This window comes from Hyperolius riggenbachi, chromosome 3 (assembly GCF_040937935.1).
Source record: "Hyperolius riggenbachi isolate aHypRig1 chromosome 3, aHypRig1.pri, whole genome shotgun sequence".
In the NCBI taxonomy this organism is placed as follows: Eukaryota; Metazoa; Chordata; class Amphibia; order Anura; family Hyperoliidae; genus Hyperolius; species Hyperolius riggenbachi.
The window spans coordinates 45,161,823-45,184,094 of NC_090648.1; the positions used below are offsets into that span (position 1 = coordinate 45,161,823).

Consider the following 22,272-nt stretch of genomic DNA (forward strand, 5'->3'; position numbering starts at 1 on the left):
CATAAACTAGCTGGGGGGCCCACGTTGAAACAGGAGTAGCCTGGAGCTCGGGATTGGCCAGGAACCTGGTACATTCAGAAAAAAACTCATTTTCTGTTTCAGAATTGAGTTTTTCAAATTTCTTAAAGGAACAGGAACCATAACAAACAGTGTAATTTTTGCTGGGAACCCCCCCCCACAATGGGAATTGGTAATGGGGCTACCATAATGTTAAGCTTGGAGGTGTAATCTCCACAGTCAGCATACAACACATAAGCTGACGTGAAGGAGGTACACACACCAGCACAAGGGATCAGGATATCCCCAGTTTAGTGGAGGAGAGGACTGACTCCAATAGGAGATTGTGGCGCACAGAGCCGGTGCAGATCCGAACAGCCACAAACAACACTTTCGTAATAACGTCTCAGCGCAAAGTAGCGCTGAGCGCATAAACCAGGACTGAGGAGATCAGAACAAGTAGACAGAATGAACGCTTGCTAGCTAGCGGCTACTTAGCGACAGCAAGCGTCCAAAACCAGACAGACTGGAATGAGGCAGCCAATGCGTTGCGGGGATGGCGTGCCTTACAAAGACAGGACAGGATAGACAGAAAATAGCAGGATCAAGATAGATGAACGTAACACAGATAAATATACTATAAGTATGATTTCCTAGCGTATTACAATTACAGCTATCAATGAAACTATTCGTAACGTCTGACTAACATATGTATATATCGGCAATGAACCGATATATGACATAAGCAGGAACTCTGACTAAGACTGGAGTAATACAGGGAACAGGACTCAGAAGGATTCGCTATCTCTTCGCAGAGATGAACGCAATCCACAAACAGGACCAGGAACAGGATAACTAGCTCAGCGTGCTGGAACGCTGACTAACGGAACACAGGATATAAACAGTTCGTGTACGTATATATCAGCGACACTGATGTATCAACGTAACACGAATTCAAGGAAAATAACAAAATGCGCAAGTATGCGTATATATTGGCGATGAACCAATATATGACACAAGACAAGCAAGTAACAACTTCTAGAACAAGAGCAGAACTAGGAGGACTCGCTGACCCCTTCGCAGGAGTCAGCGCAGTCCACACGGACCAGGAACGAGGTGGGGCACGAGCAGAGTAACAGATAGAATCTGAGACTATGGTAGCCCATGAGACATTGCAGGAAGCAGTTCTTTATACTGAGGTCATCCAATGGGAGCAGACCTGCAGATTCCCACACAAGTGAATGGTAATTAATCACAGGCTGATAGCAGGAAAAGGCAGACAATGATATGCAGCCTGCAGGAAAGGGACTGCCCCTCCACTGCAGCAGACAATGTTTGTTTACACAAGAGCATGTTAAACTGTCATTATTTCAGAGTGACTGCAGATGGAATCAGCAACTAGTTTAAGTGCAAACCAAACTATGCAAGAAAATGCATGTAATGACATCAGAACTGCTTGGGTTACAATACCACTGCAGCCAGCAGTAAACGCTGCAGACATGATCATAACACCACCTCACTGCATCTAACTACCTGTTGTGTTGAGTGAGAACCCACCTCACTGCATCTTAAGTACCTTTACTGTTGAGTGAACCCAGCTCACTGCATCTAACTACCTGTTGTGTTGAGTGTGAACCCACCTGGCCACCTCACTGCATCTAACTACCTGTTGTGTTGAGTGAGAACCCACCTCACTGCATCTTAAGTACCTTTACTGTTGAGTGAACCCAGCTCACTGCATCTAACTACCCAGTACCTGTTGTGTTTACTTAACCCACCTCATCACTGCATATACCTAGCCTTGTGTTGAGTGAACCCAGCTCACTGCATCTAATTACCTGTTGTGTTGAGTGTGAACCCACCTGGCCACCTCACTGCATCTAACTACCTGTTGTGTTGAGTGAGAACCCACCTCACTGCATCTTAAGTACCTTTACTGTTGAGTGAACCCAGCTCACTGCATCTAACTACCTGTTGTGTTGAGTGTGAACCCACCTGGCCACCTCACTGCATCTAACTACCTGTTGTGTTGAGTGAGAACCCACCTCACTGCATCTTAAGTACCTTTACTGTTGAGTGAACCCAGCTCACTGCATCTAACTACCCAGTACCTGTTGTGTTTACTTAACCCACCTCATCACTGCATATACCTAGCCTTGTGTTGAGTGAACCCAGCTCACTGCATCTAATTACCTGTTGTGTTGAGTGTGAACCCACCTGGCCACCTCACTGCATCTAACTACCTGTTGTGTTGAGTGAGAACCCACCTCACTGCATCTTAAGTACCTTTACTGTTGAGTGAACCCAGCTCACTGCATCTAACTACCTGTTGTGTTGAGTGAGAACCCACCTGGCCACCTCACTGCATCTAACTACCTGTTGTGTTGAGTGAGAACCCACCTCACTGCATCTTAAGTACCTTTACTGTTGAGTGAACCCAGCTCACTGCATCTAACTACCTGTTGTGTTGAGTGAGAACCCACCTCACTGCATATAGCTAGCATACCCCCGAGATGGACAAAATGGACAAACCAGGTAGAGGAAGAGGTAGAGGCAGACCCAGAGGAAGGCCACCAGGCACCGGCAGGTCTGTGGCTGTGCGAGGTGGTGTTGCTGTGATTTCATGCGGACCTGCCCCAAAATACAGTGCTCAGAAGAAGGCACGTGCCATCACTTCCCAAAATCGTGAGGAGGTGATTGAGTATTTAACACAGAACACCTCATCTCCCGCAGCCACCAGCGCTACAACAAGCACCACATCCGCTGCATTTGACACTTCGCAGGAGTTATTTGGTGGTGGTGGTGAAATCACTGATTCCCAGCCACTACTGCAACAACAACAAGAAGGCGCAGGTACACCACCTCATACGTCTGAGTTAGGTGGCGATAGTATGGACGTAACGTGTGTGGATGGGGATGATGGTGGACCACCTGAAGTTGGTGCACTTGAGGAGGTGTCTGAGGAAAGCGCAGCTGGCCAGGAGGATTATGATGACGATTATACGGATAGCACATATGTTCCCGGTAGAGGAGATGACCAGGGGGACAGTTCAGGGGAGGAGTCAGAGAGGAGTAGGAGGAGACGACTCCATGATAGAAGCAGAGGGAGCTCGTCCTCAGAAACAGCTGGGGGCAGTGTCCGGTGCCATGTATCGCCAGCTATGGCCAGGGAGCACACATGCCCTTCAACGTCAGCTGCTGCTGATGCCACCGTAGCGCCATCACCCCAGGGGGCATCAGCGGTTTGGAAATTTTTTCACGTGTGTGTCTCAGATCGGAGCAAAGCCATCTGTTGTCTCTGCCAGCAAAAATTGAGCCGTGGAAAGGCCAACTGTCACGTAGGGACAAGTGCTTTACGAAGGCACCTGGAGAGAAGGCACAAACAGCTATGGCAAGAACACCTGAGGAAAAGAAGCACCCCTCAAAAGACAAGCAGCGGAGAACAACCGCGGCAGCCGTCACAGGGGGCTTCTGCTGCTCCACGTTCCCATGGTATTGTTCGTGGCTGGGGGGGAGGAAGAATGGATACACTTTTAAACAATTTAAAAATACAACCATCTAAACTTTCAAACAATTTAAAAATACAACCATCTAAACTTTCAAACAATTTAAAAATACAACCATCTATCATTTTCAAAAAATTTAAAAAAAAGGGCAAAAAAACTTGCCCTCCGTAAAACATTCTTGGCAAATGCTTTCGACTTGGTTTGTCTTCCGCTGGCTCAAGGGTCCATCTGACCACAGATGCCTGGTCTGCAAAGCACGGTCAGGGCAGCTACAGCATGGGTCTCAGCAGGCTCCCACTTCGGGCCGCAATCCAACCTTCATTCCCCGCGGTGACAATGGCAGACTTGCCCTCCATAACGGATTCCCGTTAAAGGATTTAAAGTTAATTCATTTCAAATACACAGCAGGGCCTCGAAAGTCCGCCTCCTGTATTGTTATTTTTGATCACTACCTCGGGGCGGGCGTGCATGCCTACCTGCTGCCCTCCTTGGATGTGTAGTGGTAGCCGTTTCTCAGGCTCCACACCGGATTCCATCTCTCATTTCCCGGCCATTACCCGGGGTCACAAATGACAGACTTGCCCGCCTCCATATGATTCTCGTGAAAGGAATGTGGTGTCATCTTTGCCCGCCATAACTGGTTCTCGTTAAAGGATTTAAAGTACATTCATTTCAAATACACAGCAGGGCCTCGAAAGTCCGCCTCCTGTATTGTTATTTTTGATCACTACCTCGGGGCGGGCGTGCATGCCTACCTGCTGCCCTCCTTGGATGTGTGGTGGTAGCCGTTTCTCAGGCTCCACACCGGATTCCATCCCTCATTCCCCGGCCATTACCCGGGGTCACAAATGACAGACTTGCCCGCCTCCATATGATTCTCGTGAAAGGAATGTGGTGTCATCTTTGCCCGCCATAACTGGTTCTCGTTAAAGGATTTAAAGTACATTCATTTCAAATACACAGCAGGGCCTCGAAAGTCCTCCTACTGTATTGTTATTTTTGGTCACTACCTCGGGGCGGGCGGGCGTGCATGCCTGCCCGCTGCCCTCCTTGGATGTGTAGTGGTAGCCGTTATTCAGGCTCCACACCGGATTCAAACCTCTCATTCCCCGGCCATTACCCGGGGTCACAATGGCAGACTTGCCCGCCTCCACAGGATTCTCATTGTAGCGGTACTGAACAAGTACACAGCAAGTAGAAAATGTAAATTAAAAACAAAACGTAAGCTTTTTAACAATGCCATGGAAAGTTGAGAAGGAAGTCACACATTACCTGACATCACTGAGTGAGGAAGAGCAATCACGCCATGTTGCGCAGTAGTCCAGCATGGCCGTCACTACACAAACAGCTGTTTGCGGTGCGTTACACAGTGAGTTTGGTGTGTCAGTGTGAAGCAGTACTCTAATTACACTCCCTGTTTGATGTATACACATGCAAGATGTTGTAAAGCACTTTATGCCTCCAATTTAGCATTCAATGTGATTTCTGCCCTTAAAACGCTGCTTTGCGTCACATCCAGATTTTTCACCGGGACTTTTGTCATGTATCCCACTCCGCCATGCCCCCCTCCAGGTGTTAGACCCCTTGAAACATCTTTTCCATCACTTTTGTGGCTAGCATAATTTTTTCTATTTTTCAAAGTTCGCCTCCCCATTGAAGTCTATTGCGGTTCGCGAATTTTCCGCGAACCGAACCTTCTGCGGAAGTTCGCGAACCCGGTTCGCGAACCGAAAATCGGAGGTTCGCGACATCTCTATAATGGTGCAGTCCGTACGGATAATGACGCAGTCCATACGGATAATGGTGCAGTCCATACGGATAATGGTGCAGTCCGTACGGATAATGGTGCAGTTCGTACGGATAATGGTGCAGCCCGTACGTATAATGGTGCAGTCCGTACGGATAATGGTGCAGTCCGTACGGATAATGGTGCAGTCCGTACGGATAATGGTGCAGTCCATACGGATAATGGTGCAGTCCGTACGGATAATGGTGCAGTCTGTACGGTTAATGGTGCAGTCCGTACGGATAATGGTGCAGTCTGTAGGTTGCTCCCATGCAGTTGCAGCTTTTTTTTGCTGCACAACACCCGCATGCAAGTTAGATTATATGGATCTGTACATTCATTCTCTACATATACATCCATATATACGGTAATAAAGAAATTATTTACGAGTTCCACCTCCCATCCTACATGATAAGCATTGCTTTATGCTCGTGTGGAGGTGAAACATGCGAACACCACCTGTTTTAAAGGCAACCCAAGGTGAGAGTGATATGAAGGTTGCCATCTTTATTTCCTTGTAAACAATGCCAGTTGCCTTGCAGTTCTGTTGATTTTCTGGCGTAAAAACCCTGGAACAAGTTTTTGGTTAGTCCAGCAAAACAGCTAAGTCAGCTGAATCTGCATATGCTTGTTTAGGGTCTACGGCTTAAAGGGAACCAGAGAGGTTGGGGGGAAGCTTTTATATATACCTGGGGCTTCCTCCAGCCCCATAAGCCTGGATCGCTCCCACGCCACCGTCCTCTGCTGCCTGGATCTGCCGGTACCGGGTCCCGTCATTGCCGCGAGTCGGCCAGTAGACGCGGCCAAATGTCCGCATCACACGGGCTCCCTCCATACACATACGCATGAGGCTGCCTACTGCGCAGCCTCATGCGTACGAGTATGGAGGGAGCCCCTGTGATGCGAACAATTGTCTGCGTCTGCCGGAAGTGACGGGACCCGGTACCGCCGATCCAGGAAGTGGAGGATAGCGGCGTGGGAGCGATCCAGACTTATGGGGCTGGAAGAAGCCCCAGGTATGTATAAAATCTTGTTCTATTTTTTCAGCCCGTTCCTCTCTGGTTCCCTTTAAAGTATTAGAGATGCAGGATCAGCAGGACTGCCAGGCAACTGGCATTGTTTAAAAGGAAATAAATATGGCCTCCATATCACTCTCCCCTCTGGTTCCCTTTAACGTGTCATAACTCTAACGTAACATTCAATAAAAATGTGTTTACCTACTTTTTATTACCCATACAGTTTTTTTTTCTGTGTACATATTACAAGTTCCCAAAGTACAGTCTATCTGCTCTGAAAGCTGCCATTGAATGTTATTGCATAGCTGCTGTATTTATATATTAAAATCTGTCTAGTGATCACTTCTCAGCTCTCTGTTTTTACAGCAGAGAGAGCTCATTTTCAGCACCCCTAGGAAAGTATACTAATGGTAGCAGACAAAGGAATGTAAACAAAAGATAATGTTATCACCTCTTAGGATGCGGCCAGAAGCTGTGCACTGAAGCAATGAGCTTTCCACCAAAGAACAAAGTGCTGTGTTTAAATGTTTGAACGCTGTTCTGCTTCACTTTTCTTATGGTAGTAGATTTTATGCTGTAAATAATCTTTTAAAGCAAATAGAAGAAATGCGGAGTTTCATACCACTTTAAAATAGCAAAAAAACCTGTATGTTGTTAGTGTGTGAGCAGCTGTTATTATTATCTGGGCCGCCTCTCTCCGCGGTGCTGAAATGATTCATCGGATCTGGCCACCACGTGCGGCCATTCAGATGACAATGAAAGGAAATGAATTAGCGGCACGTGTGGGGTTATAGACTACGGGATTGATTACTTTATTTGGCGCAGCTGTCAGGTGTTGACGTCCCTAATAGCCTATGGCATGCAGCACAACAGGATGTAGAATCAATTGCTTCTATTGAGTAATTGACATTCTGATGTGAGAAAGGAAAGAGTCAAAACTAATGACCGCGAACGGCCGATGCAACGCAGGGAATGGAAAATACCCACAGTTACTTGTGCAGCGGGAGAAGTGAGCCAACGACCCCGACACACACAGTGTGATGACACTGGTAGAATGGGAGCTGAGTGGTTAGCACTGTTACCTTGTTGCTCTTACATCTAAATAGGTCCACAAGCTGAAGCAAAAAAAAAAAATATGATATAATGATTTGTATGTGTAGTACAGCTAAGAAATAAAACATTAGGAGCAGAGACCTAAGTCTAATATTGTTTCCAGTACAGGAAGAGTAAGGGCTGCTTCACATGGACGGCAGCCAGATTCGGGCGGCGACCGGAAGCCGCGGCGTCCTGTGACCAGGGCCGGTTTAAGCAACAATGGGGCCTCAGGGCAAAATAAACCTGGGGGGGCCCCAAACCGATACCCCGGAATAAAAATCGGCATTAAGGGACCTTTTTTGCAGCTGGTATAGTCAGGGTGTGAAGCCCCAATCGGTCGGAGCTCCACATTCTGGCTATCCCAGCCTGCATGGGGGACAAGGGGTTAAAAAGTTTCAGGAGGGGGCACATAATTAAAAAAAAAAATTCCCACACTCTAAACAAAACAAAAAATTGGGAAAATAGGAAAAAATGCCAGGGATCTTCATGCAGCCATATTGCGGCTGTATAGCAATCCCTGGCCAAAGCGCTGCGGCTGCGTATGGACCCCCTGGAAACCCCGTCAGGAAATGTATTGCTCTTTCGTTTGATGCATGTAAAATTACACTACCGTTAGGTTTGCTACTAAAAGTGACATTTACTGCATTTAAAAGTATACTTTTTTCCTTCAAAACTTTAAAATTGATTTTCTCAAAAACTATAAGGTCTTTTTGAAAACTAGTTTTTTCCTTTTATTCCCAATGATCTCCTTAACATATCCTGCAAATGTAGGGTTTCTAGCATTTAAGGTGGATTTGCTATTAACCGATAAAGTCGGTGGGTTTTTTAATGTGTATTTTTTTCCCTTTCAGTCTTTAAAATCGATTTTCTCAAAAACTATAAGGTCTTTTTGAAAAAATTGTTTTTCCTCTTGTAGCCACTGGGGGCCCCTACAAACTCTAGGGCCCTGGGGCAATTGCCCCCTTTGCCTCTATGGTAGCGCCGGCCCTGCCTGTGATGTCTCGTTCAGGGGGGCGGTGGTACGGCGATCGTCGGCTTCCCGTTGCGATCAGCGTTTTTTGTCATGAAGCCGCGGCGGCTAGGCGACCCTGGACGACGCATGTGGCTTCTAGGGCCGGCTGAAATGACGTGGCAAATCGGGATCAGAGCGCCGCGTTTGCACGATCGCCGGTAATCGACGGTAACCGCGTGATGCTAAACTGACTGACTTGAATGGGAGTGTTTAACTGACGAGTCCCGAACGCTTGGCGGTAAACGCCGCCAAGCATCCGTGGGAACCAGTCCTTAAGAAACTCCAGTTGTTATCTATGCAAAAAAGCTATTGAGCTCCACGACTTTCAAAGTCGCAGAGAGCTTTGTCTACTGAAGCGTGTTATCTCAAGTGTCAGTCACTGTATTTTCTTTTTCTCTCCGGAGGACAGGTCAGTAGTTCACAAGACTGCTCTGTAAAATCATGTAGAATGCTGAGTAATGTGTAAACTGCAAATATTAGAGAATGATGCAATGTTATAAAAAACACTATATAACTGAAAACAAAAATATGAGAATATTTTCTTTGCTACTAATCTTCTAGTAATTATCCCTATTACACAACCAATTCATTATATCATAATTTTTTTTTCGCTTCAGTGACTCTTTAAAGGAAACCAGAGACGGGGATATAAAAAAGTTATACATATCTGGGCTTCCTCCAGCCCCCTCCAGACTGATCATTCCTTCGCCTTCCTCCTGGATCCTCCGCTATGTTTTTGGGATGTGGAAGGAAACCGGAGTGCCCGGAGGAAACCCACACAGGCTTGGGGAGAACATACACACTCTGTGCAGATAGTGCCCTGGCTGGGATTCAAAGCGGAGACCCAGCGCTGCAAGGCGAGAATGCTAACCACAACGACACTGTGTTGCCCAAATCCAGAGTTGTCCGAAAGTAAATCTTTTATCCACGTTTCCCTATATATGTATGTATATCGCAGGGCCCAACTTACAAACAATCTCCCAGAACAGAACCTGTTTCTAGGTAGGGTACCACCTGCATACAGAACAATGGTAGAAACATTGATTGATATTTTCCAGCCTAGCCGATCTGCTAACGATCAAAAAAGAGGTAGATTTTGGGATTGGTTACAGGCCATTAGTGGGCACCCCCCCCCCCCCAACCTGGCCTGTCATGTGACACATCTGACATGCTGCTCCATTGGCCATCCTTACCCCCACATAAGAACAGAGAACACTGCTAACCTTGCCGGGCTTGAACTGCGTCTGATCAGTGTCGGCCCTGCAGTGTCACAGGGGGATGGAGTCCCGATGGAGTCCCTATCCCTGCTTGCATCACACACTGCTGATGAGAAGGCTAGAACACAATAAAATATAGAACAACAAAAACAACGTAAAAAAGACTCAGAACCCTCCCTGACAGATAAAACCTCATAAGCAATATAAAGAGACACTGAAGCAAAAAAAAATTAAAAAAAAAAATGATAGAATGATTTGTATGTGTAGTAGTACAGCTAAGAAATAAAACATTAGGAGCAGAGACATAAGTCTAATATTGTTTCTAGTACAGGAAGAGTTAAGAAACTCCAGTTGTTATCTATGCAAAAGAGCCACTGAGCTCCACGACTTTCAAAGTCGCAGAGAGCTCTGTCTTCTGAAGCTTGTTATCTCAACTGTCAGTCATTGTATTGTTTTTTATTCTGCAGAGGACAGTTCAAAAGTTCACAAGCCTGCTCTGTAAAATCATTTAGAGTGCTGAGTAGTGTGTAAACTGCAAATATTAGAGAATGATGCAATGTTATTAAAAAAAAGCTATATAACTGAAATAAAAATGTGAGAATATTTTCTTTGCTACTAATGTTCTAGTAATTATCCGTACTACACAACCAATTCATTATATAATTTTTTATTTATTTTTTTCGCTTCAGTGTCTCTTTAAGGGTTGGGTTTCAAAGTATAACAAGTGCCCTTGTCGTGACTGGTTCTCTTTATTATACTTGTCTTTATAACCTGAAATCATTTTGTTTTTCAGACCTCCTGTGACTCCTGAGTCCTGACTCCTTGCAGCCTTAGTTTCCTGAACCACTCCTGAAGTTCTAGTGCCTTCCTTCTGGTTCATACCTCTCCGTCAGCTCCCTTGTTGCTTTCGTGGCTCCATCTCTCTCTTCCGTGGCTTCCCCCCTTTCTGTGGCGCCCACATGAAGCTAGAGGCCATACCTGGAACCCCCCAGGATGGGGAATTTGAATTTGTGCTGGCCACAGAGAAAGAGTTCGAAGAGGTTGTGACAATGTCTATTGGCATCTACGGAGGACTGGATTACCTACCCAGCCGATACCACAGTTGGGTGAACGAGAAGGATAGAATGGTGGTACTGGCCATGAAAGAAGGAGATATTGTAAGGATATACAGTCATTATACAGCCACATTTACATGTTCCTCACACAGGCGGATGGGATTTAGTGAGGTTTTTCAGGCTTGAGAACTTTTGAAGAACATATCGAGATCCTTCAGACCTGGCATGGAATTTGCTATAACTGTGGTATTAGGTGGTGTGGGTTGGTTTAAGTCATGGCTCACTATAGGGAGGACTACAGAAAGATGAGTGAATTAGTGGTTGCTCAGTTGCAGATGTGCATATATTAGTATATGCCCACACTGAGAACTTGTCATGATGACCGAGACAAAAGGTTGTAGACTCTCCGCAGTGATAAGCAGGTATATTTTAACGGTAGCTGGCTGGGTTTGGAAGATCCTCATGAAGCAGGGCTTCTCGACTTGCACAGAGCACCACTTAGTGCCTATAGCAGCAATGCTATAGTCCACGCCCCGCATACAGGCAATTTGGGGATCTGACGATTGCCTGACCTGGAAATACTTCTCCCTCCACTTTGCTAGGACTCAGAGGGGGAAAAGTAATTAACGCCACCCGGAATTTGAGTGGCAGCAGTGTGAGGCGAATGATGGGCGGCGTACTGCCATGCACATGATCCTTATATGTACTGCACTGCTCTACAGCCTAGAAAACTTTACTAAATCTGGTCCTTAAATTCCCTAAGTCTTGAACTAAATGACGACCTACATTGTGAAGACTTATTATTTTTGAATTTTTTTAAAGCCTAATTCTAGTCAAGCCCTTTTCTTTGTTATAAATAGGATGTCTATAGGCGAAATTGTCTGGCTGCACCTTATATTTGCATCAAATTTAGGTAGATCTTCCCTCACCTTTGTTGGAGTAAGTGGTGGTGGGGGGCAATGATAACCCTTGCTTTGGTAAGGTGGTGGCACTTGTCACTTATCTGATGGGCGGAAGGGGTTCACATTTTGTTATGTGGGGGAAGTAGGGAAACAGTGGCCATACTTGTTATTGGGGCTGCATGGTAGCAAAATTCATTATTGGAAGGAAAGTAGATGGTGGCCACACTGGTGATGTGGGAGAGAGGGGATGGTCTGGTACAGCAGATAGTGGATTGTCAGACGTTTAGGAGATGGGGAAATGGTGGACACACTTTTGATGTGGGAGAGTGGGAAATAGTAACTGCACTGGTGATGTGTGTGTGTGTGTGGGGGGGGGGGGACACTATTGATGTGGGAGAAAGGGAACCGGTGGCCACACTGGGGATGTGGGAGAGGTGGTAGTGGTGGCCACTGAGCCAGCTTATCTCATCTGTGGGGTGGGAGTAGCCTCATAGTGTGGCCTCAGGGGGTACTCTGCTTCTACCTGTGCCACTGAGCCAGCTTATCTCATCTGTGGGTGGGAGTAGCCCCATAGTGTGGCCTCAGGGGGTACTCTGCTTCTACCTGTGCCACTGAGCCAGCTTATCTCATCTGTGGGTGGGAGTAGCCTCATAGTGTGGCCTCAGGGGGTACTCTGCTTCTACCTGTGCCACTGAGCCAGCTTATCTCATCTGTGGGTGGGTATAGCCTCTTAGTGTTGCCCTTTAGGGGGTACTCTGCTTCTACCTGTGCCACTGAGCCAGCTTATCTCATCTGTGGGTGGGAGGAGCCTCATAATGTGGACTGAGGGGGTACTCTGCCTCTTTCTGTGCCACTGAGACAGCCTCTCGTATCTGTGGGTGGGGGGAGCCTCATAGTGTAGCCTGAGGGGGTACTCTGCTTCTACCTATGCCAGTAAGCCAGAATGTATACCAGGAAGCTGACCTCGCCAGGTCAGCGTCCTGGTCGGCTTCTTGTGCGTTCCACCACACAGGTCACGTGGTCTGACCGACGCCTCAGGTTTGTACTGCGCAGGCGCAGTAGTTCTGTGCCTGCGCAGTAAAATCCTGATGATGTCGGCCAGGGCCGGCCTTATGTTTCACAGCGCCCTGAGCAAAACCTGATTTTGGTGCCCCCCCTTTCATCCTACACACACACACACACACACACACACACACTTTGCACCGCGTGTTATAGCCTCGGCCCCCCCACCCCCCCCAAAAAAACGCCCTTAGACTCAGTATAGGGAGGTAGGTAGTCAGGTATAGGTGCCTTCAGTATAGGATCTCATGTGTAGGTGCCCTCAGTATAGGTAGCCAAGCAAAGGTGCCCCCATTATAGTAAGTTAGGTGTAGGTCCCCCCCCATAGCTAGCCAGGCATAGAGTCCTCCAGTATAGGTAGCCAGGTGTTGGTGCCCTCAGTATGGGTAGCCAGATGTAAGTGCCCTCAGTATAGGTTGCCAGCTATAGATGCCCCCAGTATAAGAAGTCAGGTGTAGGTCCCCTCTGTATAGGTAACCAGGCACAGGTGTTCCCAGTATAGGAAGTCAGTTGTAGGTGATCTCTGTATAGGTAACCAGGAATAGGTGCCTCCAGTATAGGAAGTCAATGTGTAGGTGCCCTCAATATAAGTAGCCAAGTAGAGGGAGTATAGTTGCCCCAGTATAGGTAGCTAGTATAGTTGTCCCAGTATAGGTAGCTTATATAGTTGCCCCCAGTACAAGTAATCTGCAGTTAGAGTAGGGCTACACGAAAATGGCCGCCGATGGCCGCATTTGTGGATATCGGCAGCCATTTTCTTGTAGCCCTGCTCTATTTACAGATGGAGCAGTGGTGGGGAGAGACAGAGTGGGGTGGCGAGCAGCGACACTGTACTGTGCACCCTTGTAAGCTGGCGCTCAGGTCAAAGGCTGGCCAGACCACGTGACCCGCGCGGTGGAACGCACAAGAAGCCGACCAGGCGAGGTCGGCTTCTGTAGCGCAGGACACCGGGAGCCACTGGAGCTGCGGTCAGGGCACAGGACAGCTGCCAGGGGCTGGAGGAAGCCCCAGGTAAGTGGATTTTGTTTTTTTATTTTGCCTGCACCTTCCCTTTAATGAAGTAGTCATCCTTTACTGCATTGGGTTAAAAAACAAACAACAGAGGAAATAGTCATAGAAACTGTCATTCTGGCTCTTTTCACTTTACAAATTACGCTGGAGGTCCACTTCAGGGAGAATGAGATGTTTTCTAAACTAAAACTCTGATGTTGTCTTTCTCCAATTCTTCAACAGATTGGCCTTATTTCCATGTTTGTGATGGACGGAGGAGAGACGGCCCTTCTGGAGGGCCTGCGCGTAGCCCCCTGGCAGCGGGGCCGAGGCATTGCTGGAGTACTGCAGAGGTTTGGCTGTCAGCTGGTAAAACATCGATATCCAAACGTGAAAGTTGTGAGGCTGACCAGAGATGACAACCTGACTCCTAAGGAGCTCGACAAATATAGAGTCATCGCCAAACAGGTATGATGGGTCATTGAGGGACTAGAGGATGGCTGTGGTAGAACAGAACAACTCTCTTTTCTAAAACATAAAAAAAACCCTTCTAACAAAAAATAATCGCCTCTCTCTCTCTCTTTTCTCTTCCAATTTCTCCTTTACTGCCAATCAAAATATTCCCCTTGCTGCATCTTCCTTGAATTACTAATGCAGGGCATACTGCTTCTCCGCTTTAATGCACCAGAATTCTCCTCTCGAATATCTTCCCTTCCTCTACCCCCTGGGCCATCGCGTCCATCTCCTCCGATCCTTCTGTCTTCTGAAGAGGTCCGTAAAGTCTTCTTGGAGCGTGGAGGACTGCTGAAGGATCTTTTGCCTAACAAAACAGTCATCCAAGACTGGCAGCCATTCCGAGCCCTGCCGGCCAATTATGAACTGCTGCGACGCAAATCTCTCCGCTGGATGGCAGATGACGGTGTTCGGCCAAGGGTGGCTACTCTCTGTACGGCTCCATTCCCGATCCCGGCGGGGTCGCGCTGCTTCTACCTCAACATTGACGTCTTTGGCTCTAATTTGAGAGGGGTGCAAGAGCAGTTGCTGTCCCACTTGACCGCCCATGCACCCTCACTACCTGCAGATGTAAAATGCCAGCTGTTCCTCCCCCCTAGCATGTGGAGGCCAATGGCTGACTTTTGCACTAGTGTGTTAGGCTTTCATCTGGAAAAAGGGTACACAGAGCAATATCTCCTAGAGGCAGATATATAGAGGGACTATATCCCCAGTGTACAGCACAAGGGGGCAGGAATTACCCCCAGCTCTTTGTTACTAACAATGCCCTTTAGCTGAACCTACACATCAAGCCTATGTGTTTATCCATACTACTGAACCCCCCTTCCCCTCTACATACACAAACACTACAGAACAAAATCACAGCTAATGCTTAAAAGCCTGTGTGCTTCCCTCTACCGATGCTAGGCATTGTTATCGTAAAGTAAAATCGTAGTCATCCCGGTCGAACCCCCAACTTTGTTACCTTAACACTTTTATTCAATTTTATTTCTTTACAGTTAACACTTTGCATCAAAACAGTTAGTTTTGGGCATTTGTAGGTGTGATAGGCATATTAATGCTTTAATGTAGCATACTTAATTATGTTAAAATACTTTCCTTATTTCACAAGAGGAATTACTTAATAATATACGTAATTATTCAGTTTATAGGAAAACCTCAGTTCGAAAAAACAAAACTAAACACAACAAAAAAACAAAACTGCAACCTGACTTTATGCACGTCAGGGTGCAGTAAAATTATATGAAAAAATACGGGTTTTTTCCAATCCGCAGTTAACGATAATTTCTCTTCCAAAGCATTGCTATTGCCATTTGTTAAGACTTTCCAAAGTTTATCTCGCTGGTTATTTAATTGGCTATTTTTTTACAATAGTCCTTGAGAAAATGTTGAGAAATGTAAAGAAATCAGATAGTGTTGTTAGCTTGATTGCACTTAATATTTGCTTGAAGGACCACTATTGCAAAAAAAAAACATTTGATCCAGAATAATATGCATTATAATTTTATTTTTTCCTATGTTGCAGTCACTTATAGTAAGTAGTTAAAATCTGACAGGTTTTGGACTAGTCCATCTCCTCATGGGGGATTATTTTAAGAGCACTTACTGAATGGCAGGTGCTCAGTCCAATTGTGTGCAAACAAGTAGGGAAGCAGTCTGGTCAGTCCTTGTATAGATCCTTTACAGGGAGCACATTTGTAAAGAATAAAGGAGATGCTGAGAATCCTCCATGAGGAGATGGACTAGTCCAAAACCTGTCAGATCGTTACTGTTTACTGTAAGTGATGGCAACATAGGACTAAGATAATTTATAGTGCACTTTACTCAGGGGGAAAGTACATCATATATATATATATATATATATATATATATATATATATATATATATATATATGTTTTAAATATTACACATTTTCGCAATAGTGGTCTTTTAAGGATGAATGACACTAGGGCTGATTTAATGATTACAGTAACAGACACTATTCTCACTTAAAGGGACACTTAAGTCAAACAAAAAAAAATGAGTTTTACTCAGCTGGGGCTTCCAATAGCCCGCTGCAGCTGTCCGGTGCCCTCGCCATCTCCCTCCGATCCTCCTGGCCCCGCCGGCAGCCACTTCCTGTTTCGATGACAGGAGCTGACAGGCTAGGGACGCGAATGATTCTTCGCGTTCCTGGCCACAATAGCGCCATCTATGCTGCTATAGCATATATCATATACCATATAGTAGCATAGAGGGTGCTAATGTGTCTGGGAATGCGAAGAATCACTCGCGTCCCCAGCCTGTCAGCTCCTGTCACCGAAACAGGAAGTGGCTGCTGGCGGGGCCAGAAGGATCGGAGGGAGACAGCGAGGGCACCGGATAGCTGCAGGGGGCTATTGGAAGCCCTAGGTGAGTAAAACTCATTTTTTTTGTTTGACTTAAGTGTCCCTTTAAGAGCATACTAGAAAGGAATTAAACAGTAACACTTTGTACGTTTCCTGCAATGCTCATAGTTGACGCCGGAGAGCGTTCTTTGCTCCTAGCTATGCTTTAAGATAACATTGTCTGCATCTGTGTAGATATTACAAGGCTGAGGCCTTTCCTTTTGTACTTTGTTGCTAACATTGCACTATACATGTGAGGGTATGTATGAGTGTCTGTGTGTGTATATATAATATATTTATTTATACGAGAACATTTTTTTGTCTGAAGAAAAATAAGGGAGGGTAGGCCGGGGCTTGTACTCTGCACTGAGATACCTGAGTGTGTGATAAATTATTTATATATTTATTACACTTTTTAAAGAGACTGAGAGTAAGAAAACAATGCACTGAAATGTATATATACATACACATACACCTTTTGTAGTGTACCTGTACATAGCTATCTGACTGGTAACTTCAGGTAGCTATGTGCAATCTAGAACTGTATACTAGGAATAATATAGAAGTATGCAATCATTTGCACTACACATACTGACTTTAAAATAGGGTGGTTACCAAGAGAGTAGAGGAAGTTTTGTTTTGGGTTCAACTATATTATTAGTGGACAAAATAATGAATGGACTAACTTCTTGTGATTATGCAGTCGGTGGCAGTGATGTCACTGGTCACTAGTGAATAGATAGGTTGGGAACTCATGAATATGTAGTGTCAGTCACTGGTCTCTAGTGATTGGACAGGCTGTGTTCTCATGAATATGAAGTGTCAGTAATATCACTGGTCTCTAGTGATTGGACAGGCTGTGGTCTCATGAATGTGAAGTGTCAGTGATGTCACTGGTCTCTAGTGATTGGACAGGCTGTGGTCTCATGAATGTGAAGTGTCAGTGATGTCACTGGTCTCTAGTGATTGGACAGGCTGTGTTCCCATGAATATGAAGTGTCAGTAATATCACTGGTCTCTACTGATTGGACAGGCTGTGTTCTCATGAATGTGAAGTGTCAGTGATGTCACTGGCCTCTAGTGATTGGATAGGCTGTGCTCTGATGAATATGTAGTGTCAGTGATGTCACTGGTCTCTAGTGATTGGACAGGCTGTGTTCTCATGAATATGTTGTGTCAGTGATGTCACTGGTCTCTAGTGATTGGACAGGCTGTGCTCTCATGAATATGTCGTGTCAGTGATGTCACTGGTCTCTAGTGAATGGAGAGGCTGTGTTCTCATGAATATAAAGTGTCAGTGATGTCACTGGTCACTAGTGAATGGACACGCCTAGGGTCTCGGTTTATGCTAGCCCCCAATAAATTCTGCAGAAAAAGCCAGGTTACCATCAAGTGGCGGGCCCAAAGTCGTTGCTTGCCTAAGCTAAGGCCCTATTTTACCTTTAAGCGGAACTGAAATAAAAAAAATAAATAAATAAAAAAAGATTTTCACTTACCTGAGGCCTCTGCAGCCTCCCTGTCCCACACTGTCTCTGAATGATCCTCTGGTCCCCCGTCGGGGCTCACTTTCGGTAAGGCAAGTTGATGGCCACTGTGCCTGTGTTGCCCCTGGCCGCGTGCATCCTCATTTACGTTCCCCTCGCCGAGAGCATCCTGCGCAGGCACAGCACGAGGTCGTACTGCACCTGCACAGGGCGCTCCCAGTGCTGGAGCGCGAATGAGGAGGCGCGCGACCAGGGGCTGCGCAGGCAGTTACAGTTGACTTCAAAACTGAAAGTGACCCGTGGCAGGGAATTGGAGAATAGTTCATAGATGGCGCAGGACAGGGAGGCTGCAGGCGGCTGGCAGAAGAACCAGGTAAGTGAAAATCTTTTTTTTAAATTTTATTTCAGTTTCGCTTTCATCCATCTCTGTCGCTTGGAGATAAAATGTTTGCTATTGAGGAGATCATCTGTTTTTTAATGAACAGGAAGTTCCTCTTTGATGTCACTAGTTCCTTGGCTGCATTCTGATAAATAAACAGGAACAGGAAGTGCCTCTTGGATGTCACTGGTTAATTGGCTGCATTCCGATTAATGAACAGGAACAGGAAGTGCCTCTTGGATGTCACTGGTTCATTGGGTGCATTCCGATTAATGAACAGGAACAGGAAGTGCCTCATGGATGTCACTGGTTCATTGGCTGCATTCCGATTAATAAACAGGAACAGGAAGTGCCTCTTGGATATCACTGGTTCATTGGCTGCATTCCGATTAATGAACAGGAACAGGAAGTGCCTCTTTGATGTCACTGATTCATTGGCTGCATTCTGATAAATGAGACCACAAAACAACTTCCTCTGCTTGCAAATGTGCCTAGTAAATTTCAGCATCTTGATAGGTTTTATTAATGACTTTATTGGCCTGAAGATATTCATATAGACATGCTTAATCCCTGCTGTAAAATATCACCAGCACTCCAAATACACAGAAACATGAGACTTTACCCTCTCATATGGGCTGATTCTCAAAGCTTTCCTGTTCAATTAACTCACCTTACATAATCACTCACAATTTATCTCTCCTTAACTGACTAAACTCATGATTTATCTCTCCTTAACTAACTTAACTCATGATTTATCTCTCCTTAACTAACTTAAACCATGGTTTATTTTCCTTATTTGACTTAACTCATGATTTATCTCTCCTTATCTGTTTATCTCATGAATTATCTCTCCTTATTTGTTTATCTTGTGCATTATCTCTCCTTACAGTTAAGGTGAAAAATAAGTAAGCTTTGTGAATCAACCTCATAGACATGTAACCACCACAAGAGGTCGCTATGTATCCTCACAGAACATGTTGGTCTACAGACAGAATGGGGTGTTCAATAAGTATAGTTACTAATGTTGTAATGCTAGCCATAGAGTAAACTCCTCTTTCTCTTACATGGTCTATACTTGCGTAGACAATAATGATGAGGGTCTAAATTGAGGAGAACTAAAAGAGACGAGACAGCCAGCCAGATCAAATAAGTAGAGTTAAGGGCAGAAAACCCAGTCTCAAAGGGTCATGGGTCATTCCACCTAAAATAAAGCCTTGATTTCTGTACAGATGGTGGCGAATTGCGCTATAGATAAACCGAAGTCCCAGTTTTGGCCGTTAAATAGAGTTCCTAATCTCTATTTTGTATTTTGTGTTAACTTCCCATTACAAAGAACCTAGAGAGAGAATAAAGTAGTAAAATGCTGTGCGGAGAAACAGGAGGAAGGTTCACAACACAAGGAACTAAACAAACTTCCACAGACCACCTATGGGGAGGTCCTGGTCCCCTGTCCAGTCTTGTGGCTCCCATATGCTCATTCTCTGGCCTGGAATCCTTGCCGTTTTCATGCCTGATGCTTCCTTGACCTTCTGCTTTGAACATAAGGCTCATTTACTAAGGTTGGAGAGCAGAATGTTGGAGAACCTCAGTACATTAAGTCCTATGTCTTCATGCAGGAGCTGAAGCTAAGCATAATAAAACAAATAAGCATACAAATGAAATAAAACACATAAATATGCATGCATTCCATTAAAAAGTCTGCCTATCCTGCTGCTACTTTGAAGCTATTCCCCCACAAAATATAATTATCAACATATTTGTAAATGATTTGCCATCAGCTGCTATCGGTGGAACACAGGTACAGTTTGAGAACAGGAAAGGCCATGAGGTGTGTCCTAAAATCTCTAACAGCTTTCTCAGTAATGACCATAAACGTGTTTGACTCCTTAATGTGGTGCTACTCAACAACTAGTGGTGTTAACATGTACATTCTAAATCAGTTTCTGGAGAGATGAGGAGATCTTGCAGCTGAATTCACCATAAAGTACAAAACACCACTGACTGATTCGGCCCGCCACCAGAGACTGCCCAAAGTCATCTCTTTTGGGCAAGATGTCCATAAAATGTGTCTTTTGTTGTCTAATGCAAAGAAAATCTTTCCAAGAAATGGAAAATGTAAAGACGGTACATGCACGTGTATAAATAGATGATAGGAGGATATAGCAATAGAACAGAAGTTAGAGTGTAGCTTTCGAGTCCTTCAATCTGCTGCTATTTCCCATGATTTCTAGAACCTCTATGTTGCACTTTGACCTTTCTGATTGTCATAGATATCTATATATGCTTTTGTGGGACCAAAACATAGTGGAGAGGGAGGCAGATGCGAAGGCCACGGTTTGTTGTTGGCCATCTTAGGTCTTTTATGAGTTGGATCAGAAGGCGTTGGGGATCTACGTGTAACATGATATAATTTAATACTAAACAACATAATAGAACATAACATAGTATGGCATAACACAGCACAACATATAAAGTACTGTATAACAAATCCAACATCTGAACATCATATATCATCAGCAGGAATGATTGACATAACCTACAGCATGGCGCTCATGCAACCAGCTTTCTGTAGACTTTAGTAATGCCTGTCTCAGGGTAAGGATTGACTATTTTATTTGTATTTTCTATTTACCAAGGATGTTCTCCTGATAAGCTACCACAAGCATGCCAAAACTTCATTTTCTAGATTCAATAGACACATGACTCTAGCGGTCTATCACAACAGATGAGTGGATGACCCTGTTGTGTCACTAGAACTTGAAAGCACCTTTTTATAACTTGTGGGTAGAAGCTCTAGGCAGTGGGCACATGCACAAAGCCCCAGGTACAATACCGCAGCCTCTAGGCAAATGTAGGTGGGGAATTGGGAATTGTACTCCGCCAACCCTAGGCCCCTTAATGGAACCAGCAAACACATAACCATAGGTAGACACATTATTGGAACCTACAGAGACATGACCTTAGGTTCATCACTGTAATTATTTTTGGAACCTTTAAGCTCACAACCCTTGCTTTATTATAAAAACACAACCTGTATGAACAAAGCCCAATGCATATTACTGGACCAAATAAATACACGACCATCTACAGTACGTTACTGAAACCTGTAAATATATCCCTGAGAACATCACTGAAACCCATAAACACGCTAACCCTAGGAACATTATAAGAATAAACATGCAAGCCTATAACGCTAAGCTTGTTTTGGGAACTTGGGAACACACCACCTTAGTTGCATTATTGATATTTGCAGACTGAAAGAACAAACCAAGATGAACAAAACCATGGGCACATTACTGGAATCTCATTTTTGGAACCTGCAGATAATACTTCTGTTCATGAGATTTTTAGTCCAAATTGCAAGTATTCCTGTTTTGAAAAAAAAATCCTGAAGTCCACAGGCCAGAATTTCCACGGAAGGGCGGACTGTGTTCGCAAAGATACACCTTGACTTCAGGACTTGCATATTTCACATACATCACAAAAAATCTGTACTAAAAAGCACCTGAAAAGAAACCTGAACAGCAACACGGCCTGCAGGAACCAAATTCTAGGCTTCTTATCAGAAACCCCAGGCACATCATTGCAATCTGTAGGCCTAGGCCCACATTCTTTTGGCAAAATATGGTAATCTGTAGGCCCATCTCCCAAGGCACAACTATTGTAATCTGAAAACCCACATTTGTACCTTTAGGCTTTAATACTAGACTCAGTATAGGACCATGTGCACACATTATTGCATTGTATAGGAACCCAACCCTAGGCACATAATTTATACCTGTAGACCAGGGATGTGGAGCTCCAGTCCTCTAGGACCAAGGTCCTCACACGTTTGGCACAACTCAAATGAATTAATGGGACTGAATCAGGAAAGGTGCTGAGAAATGGGGAACA

General features: G+C 45.1%; 1 protein-coding gene across 2 annotated transcripts in view; it reads left to right on the forward strand.

The window, feature by feature from the left end:
* LOC137562585 (histidine N-acetyltransferase-like) overlaps window positions 1–15,939 on the forward strand; it is a 65,011-nt gene extending 49,072 nt beyond the window's left edge. Inside the window, exons 1-4 of one of the 2 annotated variants that reach the window (XM_068274076.1) lie at window positions 9,040–9,324; window positions 10,423–10,786; window positions 13,879–14,103; window positions 14,293–15,939. In XM_068274076.1, the coding sequence (XP_068130177.1) occupies window positions 10,589–10,786; window positions 13,879–14,103; window positions 14,293–14,844 (975 nt within the window). In that variant the 5' untranslated portion in view covers window positions 9,040–9,324; window positions 10,423–10,588 and the 3' untranslated portion in view covers window positions 14,845–15,939. Of the gene's footprint in view, window positions 1–9,039; window positions 9,325–10,422; window positions 10,787–13,878; window positions 14,104–14,292 lie in introns of those variants that run through there. The other variant, XM_068274075.1, reaches the window with a different exon arrangement.
* Window positions 15,940–22,272: the final 6,333 nt, after the last annotated feature.